The following is a 23,199-nucleotide window of genomic DNA, read 5'->3' as shown; positions in this document are numbered from 1 at the left end:
CATTAGTATCCTGTGAGTTAAGAGCATCAGGGCGGGATCTGCAACCCGCAGAATGTCCCCTCTGCCCCCAGTGAAGGACATGAAGGGCCCACCCATGGAGCAGAAGAGAGGATGGGGTCTCTGTGTGTGTGAGAGAGAGAGAAACAGATAAGGGGGTCTTGAGTTGCGTGCATCCAGCTGAATTGTGTAGTGACACGTGGGAGTGTGTCGGGGTGGTTGTGAAACCCGGGCTGAGCAAGTACGTTCTCGGAGGAGTGGCAGGAAGAACGGAGAGATAGCAAGACCTCATCCATCAGTTAGATGAACTAGGGCTGTTTATAAACACTGGGCTGCTGGGAATGTTCTAATGAGCCCACTGATTCACGTAGTGCATGTCCAGAAATCAGTCATTATTTCACTTAAACAGCTCCTCACTCCCATCACTGCCCTCTCTGATTTTGTTCAACAGGTTCAAACCTTTAGATTTCCTAACTCCTTTCCGTTCCTAACTTTTATGCTGACAGTGAAGTTGATCTTAAAAGCTCTGGTTGCCCTCATCATGGTTGCAGGGCAATGTTAAACTTTCCTTTTTTGTGTATTACCGACTTTCCGTGCCCCCATGTTTAAACTCGCACACATATTGGTATGTGTTTGAATTAATGGTTTGAGTTGGAGGGACGCGCTGTTTGTTTTGCGCATGTGTGTTCCAGTGTGTTTGGCAAGTGTTGGACGTCAGGGGCTGAACTGCTGTCAACATCACAAATGCAAGAGACACATCAAGCTGAGATCCAGCACACGCAACATCAGCACTGGTGAGTACACTAAATCTGATTTCTCTAGATACTGTAAGCGCTACTAGTCGAACAGTTCGTTAAATGCTTAAAATATCAATTCTCGCATATGAATTTCTTCATCGGAATTTGCATGTTTTTAATAATGGATTATTTGGACCGGATCGTAAAGTAAAAGCAGCCAGTAAGTGGCCAGCATACACAAAGTCTGCTTTGTTTAAAATGTATCCCAGGATGCACCTCTTGAAGTTCTTTCCTTATCTAGATAAGGAAGAAGCTCAAATATATAAGTTTTTATTTGTTATTTGACATTTTCTCACATTTGTGTTCATTTCATAGGGTTGATGACTTTCTATTTTTCTAAAATGTGGATATTAGTAATAATAAAACAATGAGTTAATGTATATATCAGGCCTATAGTGGGAGGAATAATTCTGATGAATTAATATATTAGTATTTTATAATTTTTATGTAGTCTACTAATAAAATGCTTGGGGTTGGTATGATTTTTTTGAACGAAATCTCTTATGCTCACCAAGGTTACATTTATTTGATCAAAAATACAGTAAAATCAGTAATACTGTAAAATTTTATTACAATTTAAAAGAACTGTTTTCTATTTGAGTAAATATTAACATGTAATTTATTCCCGTGATGGCAAAGCTGAATTTTCAGTATCGTTACTCCAACTTCAGTGTCACATGATCCTTCAGAAATCATTCTAATAGGCTGGTGATCATGAAACATTTCTTCTTATTATTATCAATGTTGAAAACAGTTGTGCTACTTAATATTTTTTTTCAGGATTCTTTGATGAATAGAATGTTCAAAAGAACAGTGTTTATTTGAAATAGAAATCTTATGTTATAATATAGAAGTTTTTACTGTCATTTTTGGCCAATTAAATGTGTCTTTGCTAAAAAAAAAAAATTCTTTAAAATAAAATCTTACTGATCCTAAACTGTTTAACAGTAGTGTAATGTAGACTTAGCATTAATAACACAAAATATCTCTTTAAGTGAGAAAGATATTTTGTTGAGTTGAACAAAGTTCCATGAATACCTTGAAATTCTGTAAATCAGTTTATACCTTTCCAGCTTCCTTTGCTTAGTAATTGTTCTTCTTTTTTAGTTCACTCTCACACAACAAACATCATTATCTTCAGTTCTTGGGTTTGTTGGGTTAGTGTGAACATGACATTTCTGTTTCCCAACATTATAAATCCAACAGACAACTTAAGAATGTTTGAAATTTTGGCATTTGTTGAGCAGTCATTTAGACATTCTGTTGCATGTTTATTCTGTCTGTGAGTTGCTACACAGAAGTCAACACCACAGACAGAAGTCAATGAGAAGTTGCCATTTGATCAATATACACTGTTTTTAATAGACTAGACTGCTTCAATTGCGTTATCTATGCAGATAGCATTTAGATAGTTGAGTTAACTAGCCTTACGTCAGTCTGTCATGATCACCTACATTCAAAACATTACAAGCACCTCTGGACTTTGGTCCAACACCCCCAAACTGTCCCCACGCAGGGCCGTCTAATCTAAGAGTCCTGTTTCCTGCTTAAATCTGTAAACAGCCTGGCTACAAGCAGATAGCTAACATCAAATAATATACAGATGGATAAATGAAGACATGCTGGCAAAAACAGTGGATGCAGTGCTTTAAGGATGTTTCTAGATGTTTAACATAATTGTTCACCATCTTCTAATGCAAATTGTACTCCCTGTACTCCTTCACACGCAAAACCTTCATCAAAAATATAAAAATAAATTCTTCTATTGCGGGGGTTTTCAAACTGGGGTCCGGGGATGCCCAGGGGGCCACAAGAGAGTGCTAGGGAGTCCGTGGAAAAGTTTAGAGTAAAACAATATAAAAAATAATAAATTTATGAATGCTTTTGATTTATAATAAATTAAAAGTTTTATTTAAATAATACAAAATTTGATACAGAGCCCCTGAAGTGTCATGGTGATGGAAAAAAATATATGATGTGAGGAAAATTATATGTCAATGCTTTTGCATTCACTCGCCAAACATTTGCGTTCCCCTGAGAAACTTTGTGTTCACTCACAAAACATTTGCGTTCCCCTGGTAAACTTTGCGTTCACTCGCCAAACATTTGCGTTCCCCTGAGAAACTTTGCGTTCCCTTGCCAAACATTTGTGTTCCCCTGGTAAAATTTGCGTTCACTCACAAAACATTCGCGTTCCCCTGGTAAACTTTGCGTTCACTCGCCAAACATTTGCGTTCCCCTGAGAAACTTTGCATTCACTCGCCAAACATTTGTGTTCCCCTGGTAAAATTTGCGTTCACTCACAAAACATTCGCTTTCCCCTGGTAAACTTTGTGTTCACTCACCAAACATTTGCGTTCCCCTGAGAAACTTTGCATTCACTCGCCAAACATTTGCGTTCCCCTGAGAAACTTTGCGTTCACTCACCAAACATTTGCGTTCCCCTGAGAAACTTTGCGTTCATTCGCAAAACATTCGCGTTCCCCTGGTAAACTTTGTGTTCACTCACCAAACATTTGCGTTCCCCTGAGAAACTCTGCGTTCCCCTGAGAAACTCTGCATTCACTCGCAAAACATTTGCGTTCCCCTGAGAAACTTTGCATTCACTCGCCAAACATTTGCGTTCCCCTGAGAAACTTTGCGTTCACTCGCCAAACATTTGCGTTCCCCTGAGAAACTTTGCATTCACTCGCCAAACATTTGCGTTCCCCTGAGAAACTTTGCGTTCATTCGCAAAACATTCGCGTTCCCCTGGTAAACTTTGTGTTCACTCACCAAACATTTGCGTTCCCCTGAGAAACTCTGCGTTCCCCTGAGAAACTCTGCATTCACTCGCAAAACATTTGCGTTCCCCTGAGAAACTTTGCATTCACTCGCCAAACATTTGCGTTCCCCTGAGAAACTTTGCGTTCACTCGCCAAACATTTGCGTTCCCCTGAGAAACTTGCGTTCACTCGCCAAACATTTGCGTTCCCCTGAGAAACTTTGCGTTCCCTTGCCAAACATTTGTGTTCCCCTGGTAAATTTGCGTTCACTCACAAAACATTCGCGTTCCCCTGGTAAACTTTGTGTTCACTCACCAAACATTTGCGTTCCCCTGAGAAACTTTGCGTTCACTCGCCAAACATTTGCGTTCCCCTGAGAAACTTTGTGTTCACTCACCAAACATTTGCATTCCCCTGAGAAACTTTGCGTTCACTCGCCAAACATTTGCGTTCCCCTGAGAAACTTTGTGTTCACTCACCAAACATTTGCATTCCCCTGAGAAACTTTGCATTCACTCGCCAAACATTTGCGTTCCCCTGATAAACTTTGCATTCACTCGCCAAACATTTGCGTTCCCCTGGTAAACTTTGCATTCACTCGCCAAACATTTGCGTTCCCCTGATAAACTTTGCATTCACTCGCCAAACATTTGCGTTCCCCTGATAAACTTTGTGTTCACTCACCAAACATTTGCATTCCCCTGAGAAACTTTGCGTTCACTCGCCAAACATTTGCGTTCCCCTGATAAACTTTGCATTCACTCGCCAAACATTTGCGTTCCCCTGATAAACTTTGCATTCACTCGCCAAACATTTGCGTTCCCCTGGTAAACTTTGCATTCACTCGCCAAACATTTGCGTTCCCCTGATAAACTTTGCATTCACTCGCCAAACATTTGCGTTCCCCTGAGAAACTTTGTGTTCACTCACCAAACATTTGCATTCCCCTGAGAAACTTTGCATTCACTCGCCAAACATTTGCGTTCCCCTGATAAACTTTGCATTCACTCGCCAAACATTTGCGTTCCCCTGGTAAACTTTGCATTCACTCACAAAACATTCGCGTTCCCCTGGTAAACTTTGTGTTCACTCACCAAACATTTGCATTCCCCTGAGAAACTTTGCGTTCACTCACCAAACATTTGCGTTCCCCTGAGAAACTTTGTGTTCACTCACCAAACATTTGCGTTCCCCTGGTAAACTTTGCGTTCACTCACCAAACATTCGCGTTCCCCTGGTAAACTTTGCGTTCACTCGCCAAACATTTGCGTTCCCCTGGTAAACTTTGCGTTCACTCACCAAACATTTGCGTTCCCCTGGTAAACTTTGTGTTCACTCGCCAAACATTTGCGTTCCCCTGAGAAACTTTGTGTTCACTCACCAAACATTTGCATTCCCCTGAGAAACTTTGCATTCACTCGCCAAACATTTGCGTTCCCCTGATAAACTTTGCATTCACTCGCCAAACATTTGCGTTCCCCTGGTAAACTTTGCATTCACTCGCCAAACATTTGCGTTCCCCTGATAAACTTTGCATTCACTCGCCAAACATTTGCGTTCCCCTGGTAAACTTTGTGTTCACTCGCCAAACATTTGCGTTCCCCTGAGAAACTTTGCGTTCACTCGCCAAACATTTGCGTTCCCCTGAGAAACTTTGTGTTCACTCACCAAACATTTGCGTTCCCCTGAGAAACTTTGCATTCACTCGCCAAACATTTGCGTTCCCCTGAGAAACTTTGCATTCACTCGCCAAACATTTGCGTTCCCCTGAGAAACTTTAACGTTCCCTTGCCAAACATTTGTGTTCCCCTGGTAAAATTTGCGTTCACTCACCAAACATTTGTGTTCACTCGCCAAACATTTGCGTTCCCCTGAGAAACTTTAACGTTCCCTTGCCAAACATTTGTGTTCCCCTGGTAAAATTTGCGTTCACTCACCAAACATTTGTGTTCCCCTGGTAAAATTTGCGTTCACTCACCAAACATTTGCGTTCCCCTGAGAAACTTTGCGTTCACTCACAAAACATTTGCGTTCCCCTGAGAAGATTAGTATTCTCTAGCAAAATGTTTATGTTCCCTGAAAAAATTTGCATTTGCTCGCAAACAAAAAGTTTCTTAGGGGAATGCAAATGTTTTGTGAGTGAACACAAAGTCTTTCAGGGGAACGTAAATCTCATATTTATATTCTCCCATCTCGTATTTTTTCCCCACCACCATATCCCTTTAGGGGCTCCGTAATTTGATAAATAAAAAGGTTTATTTAAATAAATAAATAAAATAATACATCTAAGTACAGTACTTTAGTAAGTAGAAAAAGAGTAAATGTACGTAACAGAAGCTAAAAATATTTTCGAATAATATTGTACACGCTTATATTTGTTTATATATATATGGAAATATATAGCTGTCTCTCAAATTTTAGGATTGAGGTCTGCAGTATCTAAAAGATTGGAAACCCCTGTTCTGTGGCATCACTGTAAAAAAAAAAAACTTTTTGGAACCCTCATTTTTATGAGTGAACAATTGTTATGACATGCTAAAGGCTTGTTTATTTATATAGTTGCTATTTATGTTCTTGTGAAAACTGTGAAAAATTAATGAGTGTTCAAACTCATTGGAGTTTTGCTCCCTCTAACCTCATCTGGAATGAAACCGTCCATGGGGTTCAAAGAAGTACGTTTTGTTAATCATGCACATTTTTTTAAGTAAAGAACCCACAGTCATTGTGATGGATGGCATGGGAGCGATAGCAAAAATTCCCCTCCCTTGGGTCTCAGAGGCACTAATAGTATCTATATTTCGACACTGCGAAACCGAGGTCAGCCTCTTTGAGATGCTACCACAATAAGGCTGTGGAGGATGTTCTATGTCAGCGCAACAAGGAGGATACGAGAGGGTACGTGTGAGCATCTGTGTCATAATTTAAGGGGTTTTCAGGAAAGCCCACCCCCTTTAAGGGGTATAAAGTATAACGGGTGGGAAGGTTAGAGTCCTGCAGTCCTCAATCTTTTAAATGTCAAAGATTAACTGTATGACAAACAGAGCCGTGGCAAACACGGCATGTATAAACACTCCCTAAAGCTCTAGAGATGAGCTGGATGTCACTCTGTCATTCCTCTTGGGAAACAGAGATTGACCCACATTGCCACAAAGAACACAAAGTTAAAGTGAACAAGAACAAGAAGAATTATTATTCAGAGAACATAGGTGAATATTTGAAAGATATTGAATTGTCACCGATTAATCATATGTATTTTTTTGTTTTTGACATCAGCATTGAAAAGAATTTAGTATGTCACTGGAAACTGAAATATTGAGCATTATAGAGTTTCTGAGAACTCATGAGTCATGCAGGTGATGTTGAACTTTGAATGATTGTTCAAAGCATGTTGAATGCATAGTAAAAAAAAGTGCTTCTGAAATAAAGAAATAAGTTATTTTATATTGGAATATTACACCGATCAAGCATAACATTATGGCCACCTTCCTAATATTGTGTTGGTCCCCCTTTTGCTGCCAAAACAGCCCTGACCTGTCGAGGCATGGACTACACCAGACCCCTGAAGGTGTTCTGTGGTATCTGGCAGCAAGATGTTATCAGCAGATCCTTTAAGTCCTGTAAGTTGTGAGGTGGGCCTCCATGGATTGGACTTGTTTGTTCAGCACATCCCACAGATGATCGATTGGATTGAGATCTGGGGAATTTGGAGGCCAAGTCGTTGTTGTGCTCCTCAAACCATTCCTGAATCAGTTTTGCTTTGTGGCAGGGTGCATTATCCTGCTGAAAGAGTCTACAGCCACCAGGGAATACTGTTTCCATGAAAGGGTGTACATGGTCTGCAACAATGCTTAGGTAGGTGGTACGTGTCAAAGTAACATCCACATGGATGGCAGGACCCAAGGTTTCCCAACAGAACATTGCCCAAAGCATCACACTGCTGGCTTGTCTTCTTCCTATAGTGCATCCTGGTGCCATGTGTTCCCCAGGTGAGCGACGCACACGCACCCGGCCATCCACGTGATGTAAAAGAAAACGTGATTCATCAGACCAGGCCACCTTCTTCCATTGCTCCGTGGTCCAGTTCTGATGCTCACGTGCCCACTGTTGGTGCTTTCAGCGGTGGACAGGGGTCAGCATGGGCTCCCTGACTGGTCTGTGGCTGTGCACCCCCATACACAACAAACTGCGATGCACTGTACGTTCTGACTCCTTTCTATCAGAACCAGCATTAACCTCATGACCCTGTTGCCGGTTTCCCACTGTTCCTTCCTTGGACCATTTTTGATAGATACTGACCACTACAGACCGGGAACACCCCACAATTCGTCTCGCCATCACAATTTGGCCCACGTGAAACTCGCTCAAATCCTTATGCTTGCCCATTTTTGCTGCTTCTACACATCAACTTTGAGGACAAAATGTTCACATGCTGCCTAATAAATCCCACCCACTAACAGGAACCGTGATGAAGAGAGAATCAGTGTTATTCACTTCACCTGTCAGTGGTCATAGTGTTATGCCTGATCGGTGTATTTTACATTATTACTGTTTTTACTGTATTTTTGATCAAATAAATGCAGCCTGGGTGAGCAAAAGAAACTTCTTTTAAAAACATTCAAAAAATCTTACCAACAGCAAAAACTTTTGAAAAGTATAAAGAGAATACGTTAAGTCACTCATTTATATGCAGTGTATCATAGCGCGTAACTAAAAACTGTGCTAAATATTACTATATCTATGTATTGTTGCAGACAATAATCAGCATTGTGAACATTGAGTTATTGCTCAGATCACTTCTATGTTCTAGCAATGGTGTAAAACAAAACTTTCTCTTTCACTTCTCCACCGTCCACATGAACATAAACAATAAGTCCTGTTATATAAATGAAACTGAAAATGTGTCATGTGATTTTGTTGAACTAGTTAGTTCACACAGCTTCTCATATTGCATACTTCTCCATGATCATGCCATTCTTGAAGAAATCTCTAAATGACGACTGTGATTTTGTCAAGAAGGATGTGTTCCTAAATCAACATAATTGACTGGAATATTGTTCCAGGACTAATCTGATTTTTAGTGGATAGGATTCAGCAATGGGCTGAGTTTATCATTTTTTCTTATAGTAGTTCATTTTTAGGGTTGGGTTAGGAATAAGGTTAGGACTATGTTTGCATGCCAGGAAAAGGTGGACCTACTTGGTAGCCTACTTGTTGAAAGCTTATGTATCCAGCTAATACTAAAATGAGTAAAATGAGAAACTCATTTGTAAGTTGTTTTGGATAAAGTGTCTTCTGAATGAATAAGTCAACATAATCCTGCACCAGTTTCTGAGCAAGAAAATTGCTTCCAGTGGATGTGATCAAGTAAGAAGCCAAAACAATTAATAAAAAAAAAAAATAAAAAAAAAATTAAAGTGTGTTGCAGTTCTTCTTTTGAGTTAATGGACAAGGGTTTGAGCCCAGGTCAGCTACAGGCCAAACCTGTTGAGAGCGATTGGGACAGACTACTCTTTGTGAGGCCTTTTCTGTGAAACTCGTGCCAGAGCAGCTGTTTGGACACATGGGCCTCATCTCTTGTCTTATTCTCACAGTCGATGCTCTTCAGATCCTCTCAGAGCCCCAGAGGAGCACAGACGGAGATCTCCGCAGCCTTCACTGTGTTCTGTCATAACCTTTTCGTGACAATGATGATGCCTAAAATAGCTAATCTTTCTCTGGGGTTGGAGCGCTTGCTAAAGAAATGTTTGAAGGCAGTGGATTATGATAATCAAGTAGGGTGAGTGAACATTTTTGTGCTCTTTTATAGATCCAGATATCCTCTGTGAAGAGCAAGAATCCCACTGATCAGATGAGAGAGGGCACAGATTCTGAGATGAGCATGTCAGTCGGTGGCTACCTCTCCGCATCAGACACGTTTGACATCACAGAGCCGCCGCAGTACTACGGTAAGATTACACTTTATTACAGATACCAATATATTTAATCAATATATTTATAGAATTACACACACACACACACATATATATATATATATATATATATATATATATTTAATTTATTTAAATATTGCTAAAGGGACAGTTTACTCAAAAATTTAAAATAAAATGAACACAAAAGATATTTTGAAAAATGTCAGTATGGACCAATGTTGTTTTGGACCCCATTGACTTTCATTGTGTCAGTGTTATTGTTAACTAAAACTATAAAAAATTAAATTGTTTTAAAAGCTAAACGCTGAACTAAAATTGCTAAAACTGAAGTAAATCTAAATAGAAATATTTGAAGAAAACAAAAAATAATAAAAAAAGCTTATAAGAAAATTACTTAAACTAAAATGAAAATGAAAACTGAAAATATAAAAATAAAAGTTAATTCAAAATATGAGTAAATACTATAATAGTATAAAAATAATACTATTTTTTTATGGCATTATAACTGCAATTTAAAAAATACATGTTAAATATGCATCAATCTTTTCATGGGATGGGGCCTCATTTATAAAATGTTGAGTAATTGAAGAGTAGTCAGGAACTCACCACATCTTCAAACAAGTCCAAATGAGGTTATTAGACAAAAAAAATCTTCAAGAGAGTCCGCACACTCTACCAAAGAAGTCGTCATCGAGTGTGAGATAAAAACAAAACTTTACAGTGTACGTTTGGCATTGACAAAGGTCACATCTGACCGAAACGTTTGCTCTTTTTTTCAGTAAGGTTTTGTTTTTATCTCACATTGATGACTTCTTCTTTGGTAGAGTGTGCGGACTCTCTTGAAGTGTTTCACTAAAATGTTGCGTAGAAACCGTCCTACATTTGATCTTACATTCATTTCTCGAATGTGTGTACATGTGACTCAGAGAACGAACATACACACAAAAAAAATAATAATATCGCAAATGAACTGTAAACGTCACCTAATTAATGTCATTAACAAATAAAAGAGCACCAGTAAATGTCTAAATTTCATTTCAATTCAATTCACATTTATTTGTATAGCGCTTTTCACAATACATATAATTTCAAAGCAGCTTTACAGAGAATGCATGTCAATATTACAATTTAAAGAATGCAGTTAGCAAATTCTTTACTTGAGAATGGCGAGCAGCGAGAATTGCTTATATTTCCAAATAGCTGCAGTATTCCGACTCTTTGCTATAAGGAAAAGTGTGTACGTCTGCTTTAAAGACCGTTTTTATAAATATGAATGCTGGCGTGGATTTTAGTGTTCGCACTTGTTCACACAAGTTCAAATCTGTGTGAATGCATGTTTTATAAATGAGGCCCCTGGACACTAGGTAATTTTAGTAGCATTTTAGTGTTGTCCAAATAATTCTAATTTTCCTCTGACTAATCAGGTGAATTTCCCAGACAATTACAGCTGTTATTGTTATTTTGACAAACACCAGGGTTATATGGTTAATTTGAACACTAATAAAAAGGATTTGTAAATTGCATGAGGCATAAACGTTTTAGACAACTATTTAAAATAAACTACATGAATAATTACTTTAAACTGGATGCCATCACTGATGTTGTGTTGGAATATGGTCACGTGACTCATCACGTATTATTCACAGTGGTCTGCCTCCATTAAATGTCATCTGAATGTCCAAATATTATTTCTCAGGCATCACCTTGAGAAACAATTACTGTCTGAATAGTGCTTTGTTCAAGTCTCAGTTTCATTTTGTCATTTAATTCACAGTGTTGTCTTGAAAGCCAGTCAATGCTAGTATTTTGGCAAAGTTTCTCACCGACATGAATGTTTATGAAGAACTCCAGCGGTTTACAAACAGATACGAGCTCCGGAAAGTTATGCTCTAGCTGAAACGGGACATAAAACATCTGTGAGAAAAACAGGATTGAAGGCCAATAAAAAGACCACCGCACAGCAGAAGGATATTTATGAATGACATGGAAAAACAGAGATGGATTTGCTGGAATTGGTTTGATGAAATGAGTTTTACTCAAATATTAAGTTTTTCTCATGTGAAATATTTCTCTTGCTTATTGTCGCTATTAGTTCTGAAGTGTCCGTCAAGATGGGGGAACAATATCTTGTGCAGATGTGCTTCAGAAATGCTGCCAGCTGTGACATGTGATTCCTCTATGGGGGAATTCAAATCTAAAATCCATCTCCATAACCTTCCCTTCTGACAGAAAAAAAAAAAAAAAAAAAAAACATCAGGAAGGCTCCATTCTGTACGGTTATAAAAACCCCATAAGCTACAAAGCAAATAAAAACCATAAACAAAACTGTAACCTCTTCAGCTGCATCCTGTTTCCAGAGACAGAAGAGATTCAAAAGGTCTTGCTCTGGGTTTTTTAAATTGCATCCCAATGGTCTCATAAAAGTAATTCGGTAATTCAACAATCATGCGAAAAAGGAGCATTTTTCTTGTGAAACATTTTCAATAGTTTAATTCATCAAGATGTTCTCCTATCCTTGCTGCAGATGTTCTTGTGGATCCACTGAGCTGCTCTTACCAAGAACCAGATCTACAAAGTCCTCTCTATGGCCAGCAGCCGTTCAGCCCTGTTAATGTGCAGTTCTCCATGTACGGAGCGCCAAACCCTCAAGCGTGCAACCCACCGTACCCCTACAGCCATCAGTGCTCTGAATACATCTGTGAGCCTGAGATGGAGGTCCAAAGCCCAACAAGAGGCAGCATTATTGGTCTTCCAGTGCTGAAAAGGTCCAGGATGGGCCATGGAGCTCGGGTGAAAGGCCAGGATGAGCTGTGTGTGGTGTGTGGAGATAAAGCCTCGGGATATCACTACAATGCCCTCACCTGTGAGGGCTGCAAAGGTTGGCTGTTCAAAAATTGCAGTTCTGAATTTAAGGACAACATTAAAAGGATAGTTCACACAAAAATGAACATTTTATCATCTACTCTCCCTCATGCCATCCCCGATGTGTATGACTTTCTTTCTTTAGATAAACACAAAGAAAGATTATTAGGAAAATAATACTACGATGAAAGGGCCCTCGCACCAGTGCAACCGCCACCTGGTGGCTTTAGAAAAACAGAGCATGGTGGGCAATATGCATTTAAGTATATAAATATAAGAGGACTACTTCAGCAGAGTTGGGTATAACGCGTTACATAGTAACTGTAGTCTCAACACGTTACAGCTCAACACGTGATAAAACTAGGCCTACTTTTATCCTACATGTTATTTTATAAAATAATATTAATAATAATCTTGATGACTTTATTTTGTAATCATACATACCTGCCAGCTTTGTAGTTTAATCGATTGAATGGTTTGTCATGCTTAATATGTGTTCATAATCATTAAATACTATTAAAAAAAACGGCAAACAAAAATAAACATTAACAAGTGTACAATATTTCATATATTTATTAATTTATATTTCATATATTTATAAGTTATTTTTAGTTTGTTAGAATCTCACACTCACAGATGACGTGAATAAGCTACCTATAGATGATTAACGAATATTTTTAAGTCAAGTTGCTGTTTTCATACTTCTGTAATATTTTTCAGTCAATATGAAATTACAGAAAGAACTATGAGTTTCAGTTTGTTGCGTATTTTTGTAGGTTTCAAAGTAACTTTAATGTAAAGTAATTAGTAATCTGATTACTTTTTACATGCAGTAATCAGTAATGTAATCTAATTACAATTTTAATGTAGTAATTTGTAATTTGTAGTGGATTACTTTTTTTGAGTAACTTACCCAACACTGTACTTCAGTCATTTGTATTTGCCACACTTCCTGCTACCAGCTGGTGGCGATATGACTATAACTAAATTTTGCTGTGTAAATTTCTTCAGGCCAGGGCACTTATCAAACATGAAGTTTGAGGCAGATTGGCGTTAATCTCATACTTTAGCACTTAGTCATGTATTACATGATTTAACGTGTTTCTAGTATGTTCGGTAACTTCGTGGCATATTTAAATGTGTTTTAGGGAGTGAATTACAGTGTAAAGCATGCCATTTTCTATTGCCAACAGGTGGCGCTATGAATAATTGAATATTTGCATGTAGATTTCTTCAGGCCAGGACTCTGATCACACATGTGAAGTTTGGCACAGGTTGGACATTATATGCCTGTCTTACAACAGCTTCCTGTTTCATGGCGAAACATCAGACTTTGTCAAGCCGAGAAAAGTTGCAGAGAAAATTCTAAATATCTCACTTCCTGTTGGGTTTTCAGATTTTGCACCCAGTGTAGGTATTGGGCTGTTACATGTGTCTACCGAATTTCATACTTGTATGTGAAACGTAGCGCAAAGGGCGCTTAACTGAAATTTTGTAGGTGCCGCTATCGAGCCATTTTGCCACATCTAATTCTGAAACCCATATCAGATGTAAATTTTCACCACTTCTGATGCGTGTGCAAAGTTTCATGAGATTTCGAGCATGTTTAGGCCTTCAAAAATGTGATTAATTTTGGAGAAGAATAATTGACTAAGCAATTACAATAGTGTCCTCACACCATCTGTGCTCGGGTCCTAAAATACTAATTTTTTGACACGTAATATAAGTGCATTGTGAAGTAACGCTGAAGCACAGAGAACTACAAATTCTCACGTGAGCTTCACAACGCACTTACGCCACACATCCCTCTCATGAATGCCGGATCATGAAGACCGGAAGCAATTATTTACAGTTAAAATATTGTTGTAATATTAGTATTTTTCTAATACACTCCTATCGTTTTGCTTTAGGAGATGGGGTCATATCACTGCGTCAACCAAGCAGCACCCATTCACTTGCATTATATAGACTCAGAGAGGTGGATTGTTTTCCTATAAATATGTTTGTGTTTGTGTTTATCTTAAGAAAGAAAGTCATATACATCGAGAATGGCATGAAATGAGGATGGCAGTAAATGATGAGATAATTTTAATTATTGGGTGAAGTATAATCCTTGATATACTTCTTAAATGTATTTACTAGTGTCTAAAATCCATATTTGAAAGATTCTGTGTAATGGCAATTTTCTTTCGTGTTGACATATTTCGTTTAAAACAGGAAATAGAGAGGGGAATATCAAAAAGCTTTTCCTATTTTTAAATAACTAATAACAATGAAACAAGATTTACTACTTGCTATTGATAGTTGCTTGGATATATATCCCCAAGTCATCAAAATTTCTGGTCTGTTTTCCTGGACAAGAAATTTTAAGGATATAAACTACCATTCAAAAGGTTTAGTAATTTATTTTTTTTTTTTTTTGAAAGAAATGAATACTTTTGTTTGGCAAGGAGGCATTAAATTGATCAAAATACAGTAAAATGTATCACTTTTCCCACAAAAATATTAAACTGTTTTCATCATTGTTTTCAACATTATTATTAATATTAAATGTTTCTTGAGCAGCAAATCAGCATATTAGAATGATTTCTGAAGGATCATGTGACACTGAAGACTGGAGTAATGATGCTGAAAATTCAGCTTTGCCACCACAGATATATATTATATTTTACAATATATTAAAATAGAAAACAGTTCTTTTAAATTGTAAGTATATTCCACAATATTACTGTTTTTGCTGTATTTTTTATCAAATAAATGCAGCCTTTTGAGCACGAGAGATTTTCAAAACCACTGAAAAAAATGTATTGACCCAAAGCGTTTGAACAGTAGTGTATATCTCTCTTGGTTTAGGTTTCTTCAGACGCAGCGTGACTAAAAAAGCTGTGTACCGCTGCAAAAGTGGTGGAAGCTGTGAGATGGACATGTACATGCGGAGAAAGTGTCAGGACTGCAGACTACGCAAATGCAGAGCCGTCGGGATGCTGGCAGAGTGTGAGATTGACGTAAAACCTTCTAGAATGATTTAAATCTTTACGTGTTGCTTTGAGTCAGTAATTTCTGCGAATCAGAGAGTTGCTGCTATGTGGAAAAACAGTCTAATTGGATGTTGAGTTAACATCAAAAAGGGCTGTCAACATTAGCTGATTGCTGATGTCTTTTTGTCAGGCCTGCTTACAGAAGTGCAATGCCAGTCGAAGAGACTGAGGAAGGGCTACAAGAACAAAGGACACAACGGGTCAACGGGAAGAGCTGAAGATGACTACTCTGAAAGCAGAAGCGTCTCGTCCACCAGCAGATTCACCACACGGGTAAAATCTACTTGTTTTATTTAGCTTTTCCAAGCATGAAATTGGAGATTTTGTGAGATTTGAAGTCTGTGTTAAAAATTCAGAACAAGTTTCTTATCTTCAAAAATATTGTTGGCAGGTATCATCTAGTTTCTCCAAAGAGCAGAGGTGCATTCTGAATAGAATTGTTGAGGCTTATCGTAGGTACATAATTCAAGACAACACGCACTGCTCGGTAAGTCAAAGAAGTTTGTTTCTTTTTTTATTAAAAATGAAAGAAGATATACTGCCCATAATAAATAATTCTTTTTCTTTCCCCAGGTGCCTCTGTGGTCAAGTTTAACAAATACAGATCTGACTCCTCCTCAGACGGAGAAGCTTTTGCAATTTTTGAGGAGTGTACCTGGTCAGTTTCCTCTTACTTCTCTCAGATCACACCCCACACGTCTAAAAGCAACTAATTTGTGGTCATCTGCTGTTTAGGGTTTGAGCTTTTGGATAATTCTGACCAGAACACACTTCTGTCCAGTTCTTCAGTTGAAGTCATGTTCCTACTCTTAGCTCAGCAGTTCTCCGAGAACCCCACTAGTGTTAGCACTGGTAATGAATGACATACATTATCACATATTCTGCTTGTTAAGTCTGACGTAACCGCTTTGGGTCCAATCGCTCTATAGCCGCGTTTCCACTGCAGGAACTTTCCCCAGGAACTAGGGGCTTTGGGCTGGTACTCGGTGTGTTTCGACCACAGAAATCAGGGTCTAAATGAAGTTTAAAAGTAAAAATTTCCCCCTCAGAAAGTCCCTGCTCACGAGGTTGTACTTTTTCAAAGTTCAAGAACTTTCGGGGGGTGGGACTTGGGCGCTGAACATGCTGATTGGTTGATTTCTCACTGCATTTTGATTGGTTGACTTTGTTTTATTTCATCCAATTTGGACTGCAGTACTCATTTCAACCACTAGCTGTCAATATTACATACAGCACCTGTAATACGCTCAACAACAACAAGAACATCAAAAGTTACAAAAGGGGTGTAGCAGCGATATCATAGAAGAACCATTTTAGGTTCCCCAAAAGAACCTTACAGTCAACAGGGCCAGTTGCAAAACAGTATCTTAAAGGATTAGTCCACTTTTAAATAAACTTTTGCTGATAATTTACTCACCCCCATGTCATCCAAGATGTCCATGTCTTTCTTTCTTCAGTCAAAAAGAAATTAATGTTTTTGATGAAAACATTCCAGGATTTTTCTCCATATAATGGATTTCAATGGGCACCAAACGGTTCAAGGTCCAAATGACAGTTTCAGTGCAGCTTCAAAGGGCTTTAAACGCTACCAGACGATGAATAAGGGTCTTATCTAGCGAAACGATCGGTCATTTACATTTTTTTTTAAAAAGTTTACGTTTTAGAACCACAAATGCTCACCTTGCTCTGTTCTGTGATGCGCGTTTGTGACGTCACGTAATATGCAATTATGTTGAAAAGGTCACGCTTGACGTAGGCAGAAGTAGCGATTCGGTGTTTACAAGTGCAAATACTAAGTCAAAAAAAGGTAAAACAACAATGTCGGAAGATTTTGAACTTCGAGGAGAAGATGAGTTTTTTTCCTGCCCTACCTTTTTGAACCGGAATACACAGAGGAAGAAATCAGACAGATGGACGAGACTACTGTGGCGACATACACCTCTCAAGCATCGGGCAGACGAAGATCTAACGAGACGTGGTGGTGCACATGTGGCAAATGCCAACCATTGCCAACAGAGGAAGAATCTCAATGCTTCCTCGACTGGAACATTTCAATCCCGCCATTAGAATCAGTCTGTGAGTCAGCTGGTGAGACCCTGTTTCCATCTCGCTGCATTACCGGACAAAATGGATTTCCACCATTACTGAGCAACAGCGTTTTAAGGGGGTCGCACACCAGACGCGAAGCTCAGCGCAGCGCCACGTCTTTAAAATTCGAACGCATTGTTTTCTATGAGTGTACACATGCAGCGCCTGTCCGCGGCGCCCAGCTACAACTCAAAATCCTGCCGCGCCACAGAGCGCCATGTACATTGTTTTACATTAAATGTATATTATATTTCTCTCAAGTTGTCGTTAATGTACATACTGACTTCACCCTGTGCTGCAAGATACATTCGTTTTACACTTTTAGTTTACCAGCTAAAATAAAGTCTAAGAAAGACATGGACATCTTGGATGACATGGGGGTGAGTAAATTATCAGCAAAAGTTTATTTAAAAGTGGACTGATCCTTTAAAGGATTAGTTCACTCCAGAATTAAAAATTGATAATTTACTCACCCCACGTTATCCAAGTTGTTCCTATCTTTCTTTCTTCAGTTGAAAAGAAATTAAGTTTTTTTGAGGAAAACATTCCAGGATTTTTCTCCATATAGTGGACTTCCACGGGGACTTCCACCCTTTGAAGCTGCACTGAAACTGCAATTTGGACCTTCAACCCGTTGTACCCAAGTGAAGTCCACAATATAGAGAAAAATCCTGGAATGTTTTCCTCAGAAACCTTACTTTATTTTCGACTGAAGAACGAAAGACATGGATCTGACATCTTGGATGACATGGGGGTGAGTAAATTATCAGGAAATGTTTAATCTGGAGTGAACTAATCCTTTAAGAACTAGTCTGACCAACTAGCAGTTAGACAAGGGGTAATTAGTCTTATTTTTCTAATTCAAATTAGACCAGTCTATCTTTTTATGTAACTGACTTAGAACCATTTTTTTCTTAGTATTTATAGTGTTCTTAGTGAATATTTTAATAATCTAAACAACCTTTTTCCATTATAAAAAAACTTTTTTGCAATGGAAATGTTCTGTGGATGTAAAAAGTTCTTCAATGAATCATCAATGCTCCTTAGCAAAATTTCAGTTGGCCAGACAGCAATTCATCTTTTATGAATTATTAAAATATTGGTGACCAGGACAACGTTTAAAAGTGAGCAATGAAAGACTGTCGTGTTAATATTATCATTTGAAACAGGGTAGAGGCTTGGACCATTTCAAATATTTGAAATGTCACAACTTACCAAGCAGATTAGATGCATTATTAGTAGTGTTGTTGTTCGTTTCAACAACTCAACACATTATGGATCAATTATGACTCTCTGATGTTTTCTATCACCAGCTTTATACCCAGCAAATTCAAATAACTCAAACCCTGATTGGGCGAAAGCTTTAGAGTCCAAGACTGGGAACAGCCACAGGATACTGACCCACTCAGGTGATCTATAATGCAAAATGATAACCATAGTAGAAAAATCTCTCATTACATGCAGTGACAATGAATTGATGTATCATCATTATATGGTCTAAAACGTTTTTGTCTCTGCTAATATTGTGATTTTTATCTTTGATCAGGGTTGAACGATGAGCTCTTAAGGTCTGTGGTAAATTTCCTCCACAGCATGGTGAATATTGCGGTAACCGAGGCTGAATATGCACTTCTAACGGCGACGGCAGTGTTGTGTTCAGGTTTGTGCATTATGATTAACACAGTTGTGACTCATTTCCATGTGAACTTCCACATCATGATCACTGTATTCAGAACATTCATTTATAGGTCTGAAAACAAATGACATCATAAAAGTTTAGCTTATCCACCTTTTTTAATGTAACAGATTTGTAACTTGAATTTTATATTGCAAACTGGTATTTTTGTAGAGAAAATTTACCGTTCACTGCACTTTATTTACCCATATAGCGACTAATGAATCGGAAGTCTCCCACATTTAAAGAAAATATCTTACTTCCACAGTGCAAAATAAGGTGCATAAAACTGTTTCAAATGACCACAATTTGTTTTCTAATGCCAAGCAGACAGGCCATCTCTGCGTGCAGTGAGCTGTGTTGAGAACTTACAGGAGTTTGTTTTGGAGCTCCTGTCCCGAGTTTGCTGCTGCTGTAGTCAGGGGACAACGCAGGACCCGCGCCGCTTCGCCAGGCTCCTGGGACGGCTGACGGAGCTGAGAACACTACGACACAACCACCTCACCCTTCTCCCACAGCAACCCTGGGACATGCAGTCCTGAGACAGCCTTCAGGGAGAGAGATTTATGACATCTGATCTCTGTTGCAATTGCAATACACATTTAATTTTTACCCAAAACAATATCCCAGGTCAATGTACTGTAGGTTACCCATGCACAAACATAGTTTAGTTTAATAATAATAAAAAAAAAAAAGAGTAAGCCTCATGATGTGGTTTTCTTATATGCATTAAATAAAAATGTTTATTTTGTGTTTCTTGCATTTTCATTCATGGTATACATCAACTTGCACTTATTTTATTAACATGGATCTGACAATTAATAAATGAAGAGAATATGTAATAATTTTCTCATGCCCATTCAGATTTTAAGCCAAGTACATTTTGTTTTAATTATGTTAAATTATTTATGATATGTATACGTATTATATGATTATTAAGCTTGGTCAAACACGTGCATGAGTAAAGCAGCTCAGGTAATCTGCTTTGGTTTATTATTCAAAACTAGTATATGATTGCCTGTAATGACCTTTGGCTGTTTCAATGTTAGCTACTTTCTCACCATATCATTAAGAAGATATCTATAAAGTTAATTTTCATTTATAACGGCAAAGTCTGTCAGACATCCTACCCTCAAGTTGCATCAGGCATTCAAATCCAGCAGGTGTTGACAATCTGTCAAACAAAAGCTGGAGTAAGACCTGCCACTGTTTTAATTTCCCTATGACCACAAATGAAACTGTGATACAGTAGATGTATCATATGAATGTTTGCATGAATGTTTACCTTTTCAAATTTTAAACTGAACATTAGTCGGCTTGCAATGTTAGAGAGATACACAGTAACGGTTTCTCTTTTGCATGTATCAGATCACCTTCCAGCCATTTAAAGGACCAGCAAGAATCTTAATGTATTCACCTTATGAAAGTCAAATAATGAAGGGGTTCTTCCATCATCAATACTGACTCTCTGCTGCCCCCTACAAGAATACACACACACACACACACACACACACACACACACAGAGAGGAAAATGTCGTTTCAGCAAACCATGAGCCACCAACAATATGTTTGCAAGACAATATAGGCCTAATTTCGATTACCTCACCACTTGTAAACGTTTCTAATGTTCCTTAATGAAACATCTACCTCGTGACCTCTCACAAGATGCACGTTTGAGCATATATAGTTTGAGTTAAATCATTTTCAATTAATTACACATTTTTCATATCACTTACTTACACCATCTTGAAAAGATAAAATGTGTCCCAATGCTATTGGAAATAAAAAGGAAAATATTGGTGCTGCACGTGACTTTGGACCTTTTGCTTGTTGACTTCACGAGCTTTCGTGTTTCCTAGTTCGAAATTTTCCCGATCAAGTCACTACTGGGAAATTCGGAGATCATTTTGTTACCCGAGTTTCCTGACAAAAAGTAGTGCATATTTACATGCGAACAGCCATTTATTGGAGCATTTTGTGTTTATGTTTTAATACACAATGAAAACGCATTTGACCGAAATTCCAGAATAGTCGGCATTGGTAAGCTATCTAGATTTCGCGGTGAATTTGTCAATGGACGAACGGAAATAACATGACGTTGTTTTGAATGGGAAGAAAGTGCAACGCACAAAATGGCGGTATAGTTCGTGTCTTCTAAATAAAAGCAAAGACTTTAGAATAACACAAACACTTAATAAGATTGGTAAAGTCATCGCGTAACTGCAGCGGCCGTCAAGCTCAGTCAAACGCGCGCCTCCGAAATGAGGCAGAAGAGACGCGCTTTTAGGACTGCGCATGCGCATTAGCTTGAGCAAGCGTAAAAATAGCGTTTTTTGTCGTGATTCGAGCGTTTCGAAAAAAAAAAAAATTATGAGACATGTTGTTAGATTTCATTGGTGATTACAAATATGAAATTTAATCGAAAGAGATAGGCGCTGCACTTGAATGCCCGAGAAGCGTTTCAAAGATGGCCGCCGAGTGAAATGACTTGTCTTAAAGAGACTTTGATTTTATTCCAAATTAAATATAACCAATACATTTCGGCTTTTACCAAGAAATAGGCACGAATAAACCTGTTGTCCTCCTCCAAGATTCCTATTCTTTCCGACAAAAAAAGCAATAGAACTCGAGTCGAGGAACTCGTACTCGCTTCACTTTACTCAACGCCAACCTTTGCAAAACCCCGCCCTCCAAAGATATCAGCCAACCCGATGCCAAGAAATTCGCGCGCACGCAAGATGATTGACAGACAGAGTAAGAGCGCTTCTACGGGACACTTTTTAGTGATAACGTCCAGGTAACATTTTGTGTGATTTTCCATTCCTTCATTTTACAATTCTGCTTCACCTTTACATGATACGAAACAAGAAAAATATTAGAATATTTTCATACAAGTATGTCGATACAAATCTGTATAAAGCTGATTGTTATACAGTTGCAAGAAAAAGTATGTGAACCACTTGCAGAATCTGTGAAAATGTGCAAAATTTTAACAAAATAAGAGAGATCATACAAAATGCATGTAATTTTTTATTTAGTACTGTCCTGAGTAAGATATTTTCCATAAAAGATGTTTACATATAATCCACAAGACAAAAAAAATAGCTGAATTTATTAAAATGGCCCCATTCAAAAGTATGTGAACCATTGGTTCTCAGTACTGTGTGTGGTTACCTGGATGATCTACGGCTGTTTTTTTGTTTTGTGATGGTTGTTCATGAGTCTCTTGTTTGTTCTGAGCAGTTAAACTGAGCTCTGTTCTTCAGAAAAATCTCCAGGTCCTGCAGATTCTTCAGTTTTCCAGCATCTTTTGCATATTTGAACCCTTTCCAGCAGTGACTGAATGATTCTGAGATCCATCTTTTCACACTGAGGACAACTGAAGGACTCAAACACAACTATTAAAAAAGGTTTAAACATTCACTGATGCTCCAGAAGGAAACACGATGCATTAAGAGTCAGGGGTGAAAACTTTTGAACAGAATGAAGAGGTCCAAATTTTTCCATCATTTTTTTTTTTTTTTCATTTAGTACTGCCCTTCAGAAGCAACAGAAGATATGTTAATGTTTCCTGGAAGACAAATTAAATACAATTTACCTTGATCTTCAAATTCCAAAAGTTTTCACCCCCGATTAATGCATCATGTTTTTTTCTGGAGCATCAGTGAATGCTTGAATCTTTTTAATAATAGTTGTGTTTGAGTCCATCAGCTGTCCTCAATGTGAAAAGATGGATCTCAAAATCATTCAGCCACTGCTGAAAAGGGTTCAAATATGCAAAAAAATGCTGGAAAACTGAAGAATCTGCAGGACCTGGAGATTTTTTCTGAAGAACAGAGCTCAGTTTAACTGTTCAGAACAAACAAGGGACTCATGAACAACCATCACAAAACAAAAAAACAGCCATAGATCATCCAGGTAATCACACAGAATTAAGAACCAATGGTTCACATACTTATGAATGGGGTTATTTTAATAAATTCAGCAATTTTTTATTATATGTAAACATCGTTTATGTAAAATATCAGTCTATTTAGTAGACAGTA

General features: G+C 38.1%; 1 protein-coding gene and 1 long non-coding RNA gene across 6 annotated transcripts in view; one reads left to right on the top strand and one right to left on the bottom strand.

Annotated features, from left to right (window-relative positions):
- Positions 1 to 22,168, bottom strand: part of LOC125280593 — a 42,439-nt gene extending 20,271 nt beyond the window's left edge. Inside the window, exons 1-4 of one of the 5 annotated variants that reach the window (XR_007187659.1) lie at positions 21,705 to 22,147; positions 20,570 to 20,630; positions 19,525 to 19,700; positions 11,555 to 11,711 (exon numbers count right to left, since the gene is read on the bottom strand). This is a non-coding gene — a long non-coding RNA (uncharacterized LOC125280593). Of the gene's footprint in view, positions 1 to 11,554; positions 11,712 to 12,220; positions 12,360 to 19,524; positions 19,701 to 20,569; positions 20,631 to 21,704 lie in introns of those variants that run through there. The other 4 variants (XR_007187660.1, XR_007187662.1, XR_007187663.1 and 1 more) reach the window with 4 other exon arrangements.
- nr1h5 (nuclear receptor subfamily 1, group H, member 5) lies at positions 635 to 19,905 on the top strand. The gene is made up of 11 exons (XM_048211233.1): positions 635 to 791; positions 9,366 to 9,504; positions 12,014 to 12,367; positions 15,205 to 15,345; positions 15,520 to 15,662; positions 15,781 to 15,876; positions 15,963 to 16,047; positions 16,125 to 16,241; positions 18,791 to 18,886; positions 19,024 to 19,137; positions 19,483 to 19,905. The coding sequence occupies exons 2-11, from the start codon at positions 9,408 to 9,410 to the stop codon at positions 19,692 to 19,694; spliced, it is 1,455 nt and encodes a 484-aa protein (XP_048067190.1). The 5' UTR covers positions 635 to 791; positions 9,366 to 9,407; the 3' UTR covers positions 19,695 to 19,905.
- Positions 22,169 to 23,199: the final 1,031 nt, after the last annotated feature.

This window comes from Megalobrama amblycephala, linkage group LG12, assembly GCF_018812025.1.
Source record: "Megalobrama amblycephala isolate DHTTF-2021 linkage group LG12, ASM1881202v1, whole genome shotgun sequence".
NCBI lineage: Eukaryota > Metazoa > Chordata > Actinopteri > Cypriniformes > Xenocyprididae > Megalobrama > Megalobrama amblycephala.
The sequence above is the reverse complement of the archived record's forward strand: the minus strand, read 5'-3'. Positions and strand labels throughout refer to the sequence as shown.

Excerpts from the sequence above, each read along its gene's own strand:
- nr1h5 (XM_048211233.1), top strand. The coding sequence starts at position 9,408 with ATGAGAGAGGGCACAGATTCTGAGATGAGCATGTCAGTCGGTGGCTAC. Across the intron at positions 15,346-15,519 it reads CGTCGGGATGCTGGCAGAGT|GCCTGCTTACAGAAGTGCAA; the intron begins GTGAGATTGACG and ends TCTTTTTGTCAG. Across the intron at positions 15,663-15,780 it reads CCAGCAGATTCACCACACGG|GTATCATCTAGTTTCTCCAA; the intron begins GTAAAATCTACT and ends TATTGTTGGCAG.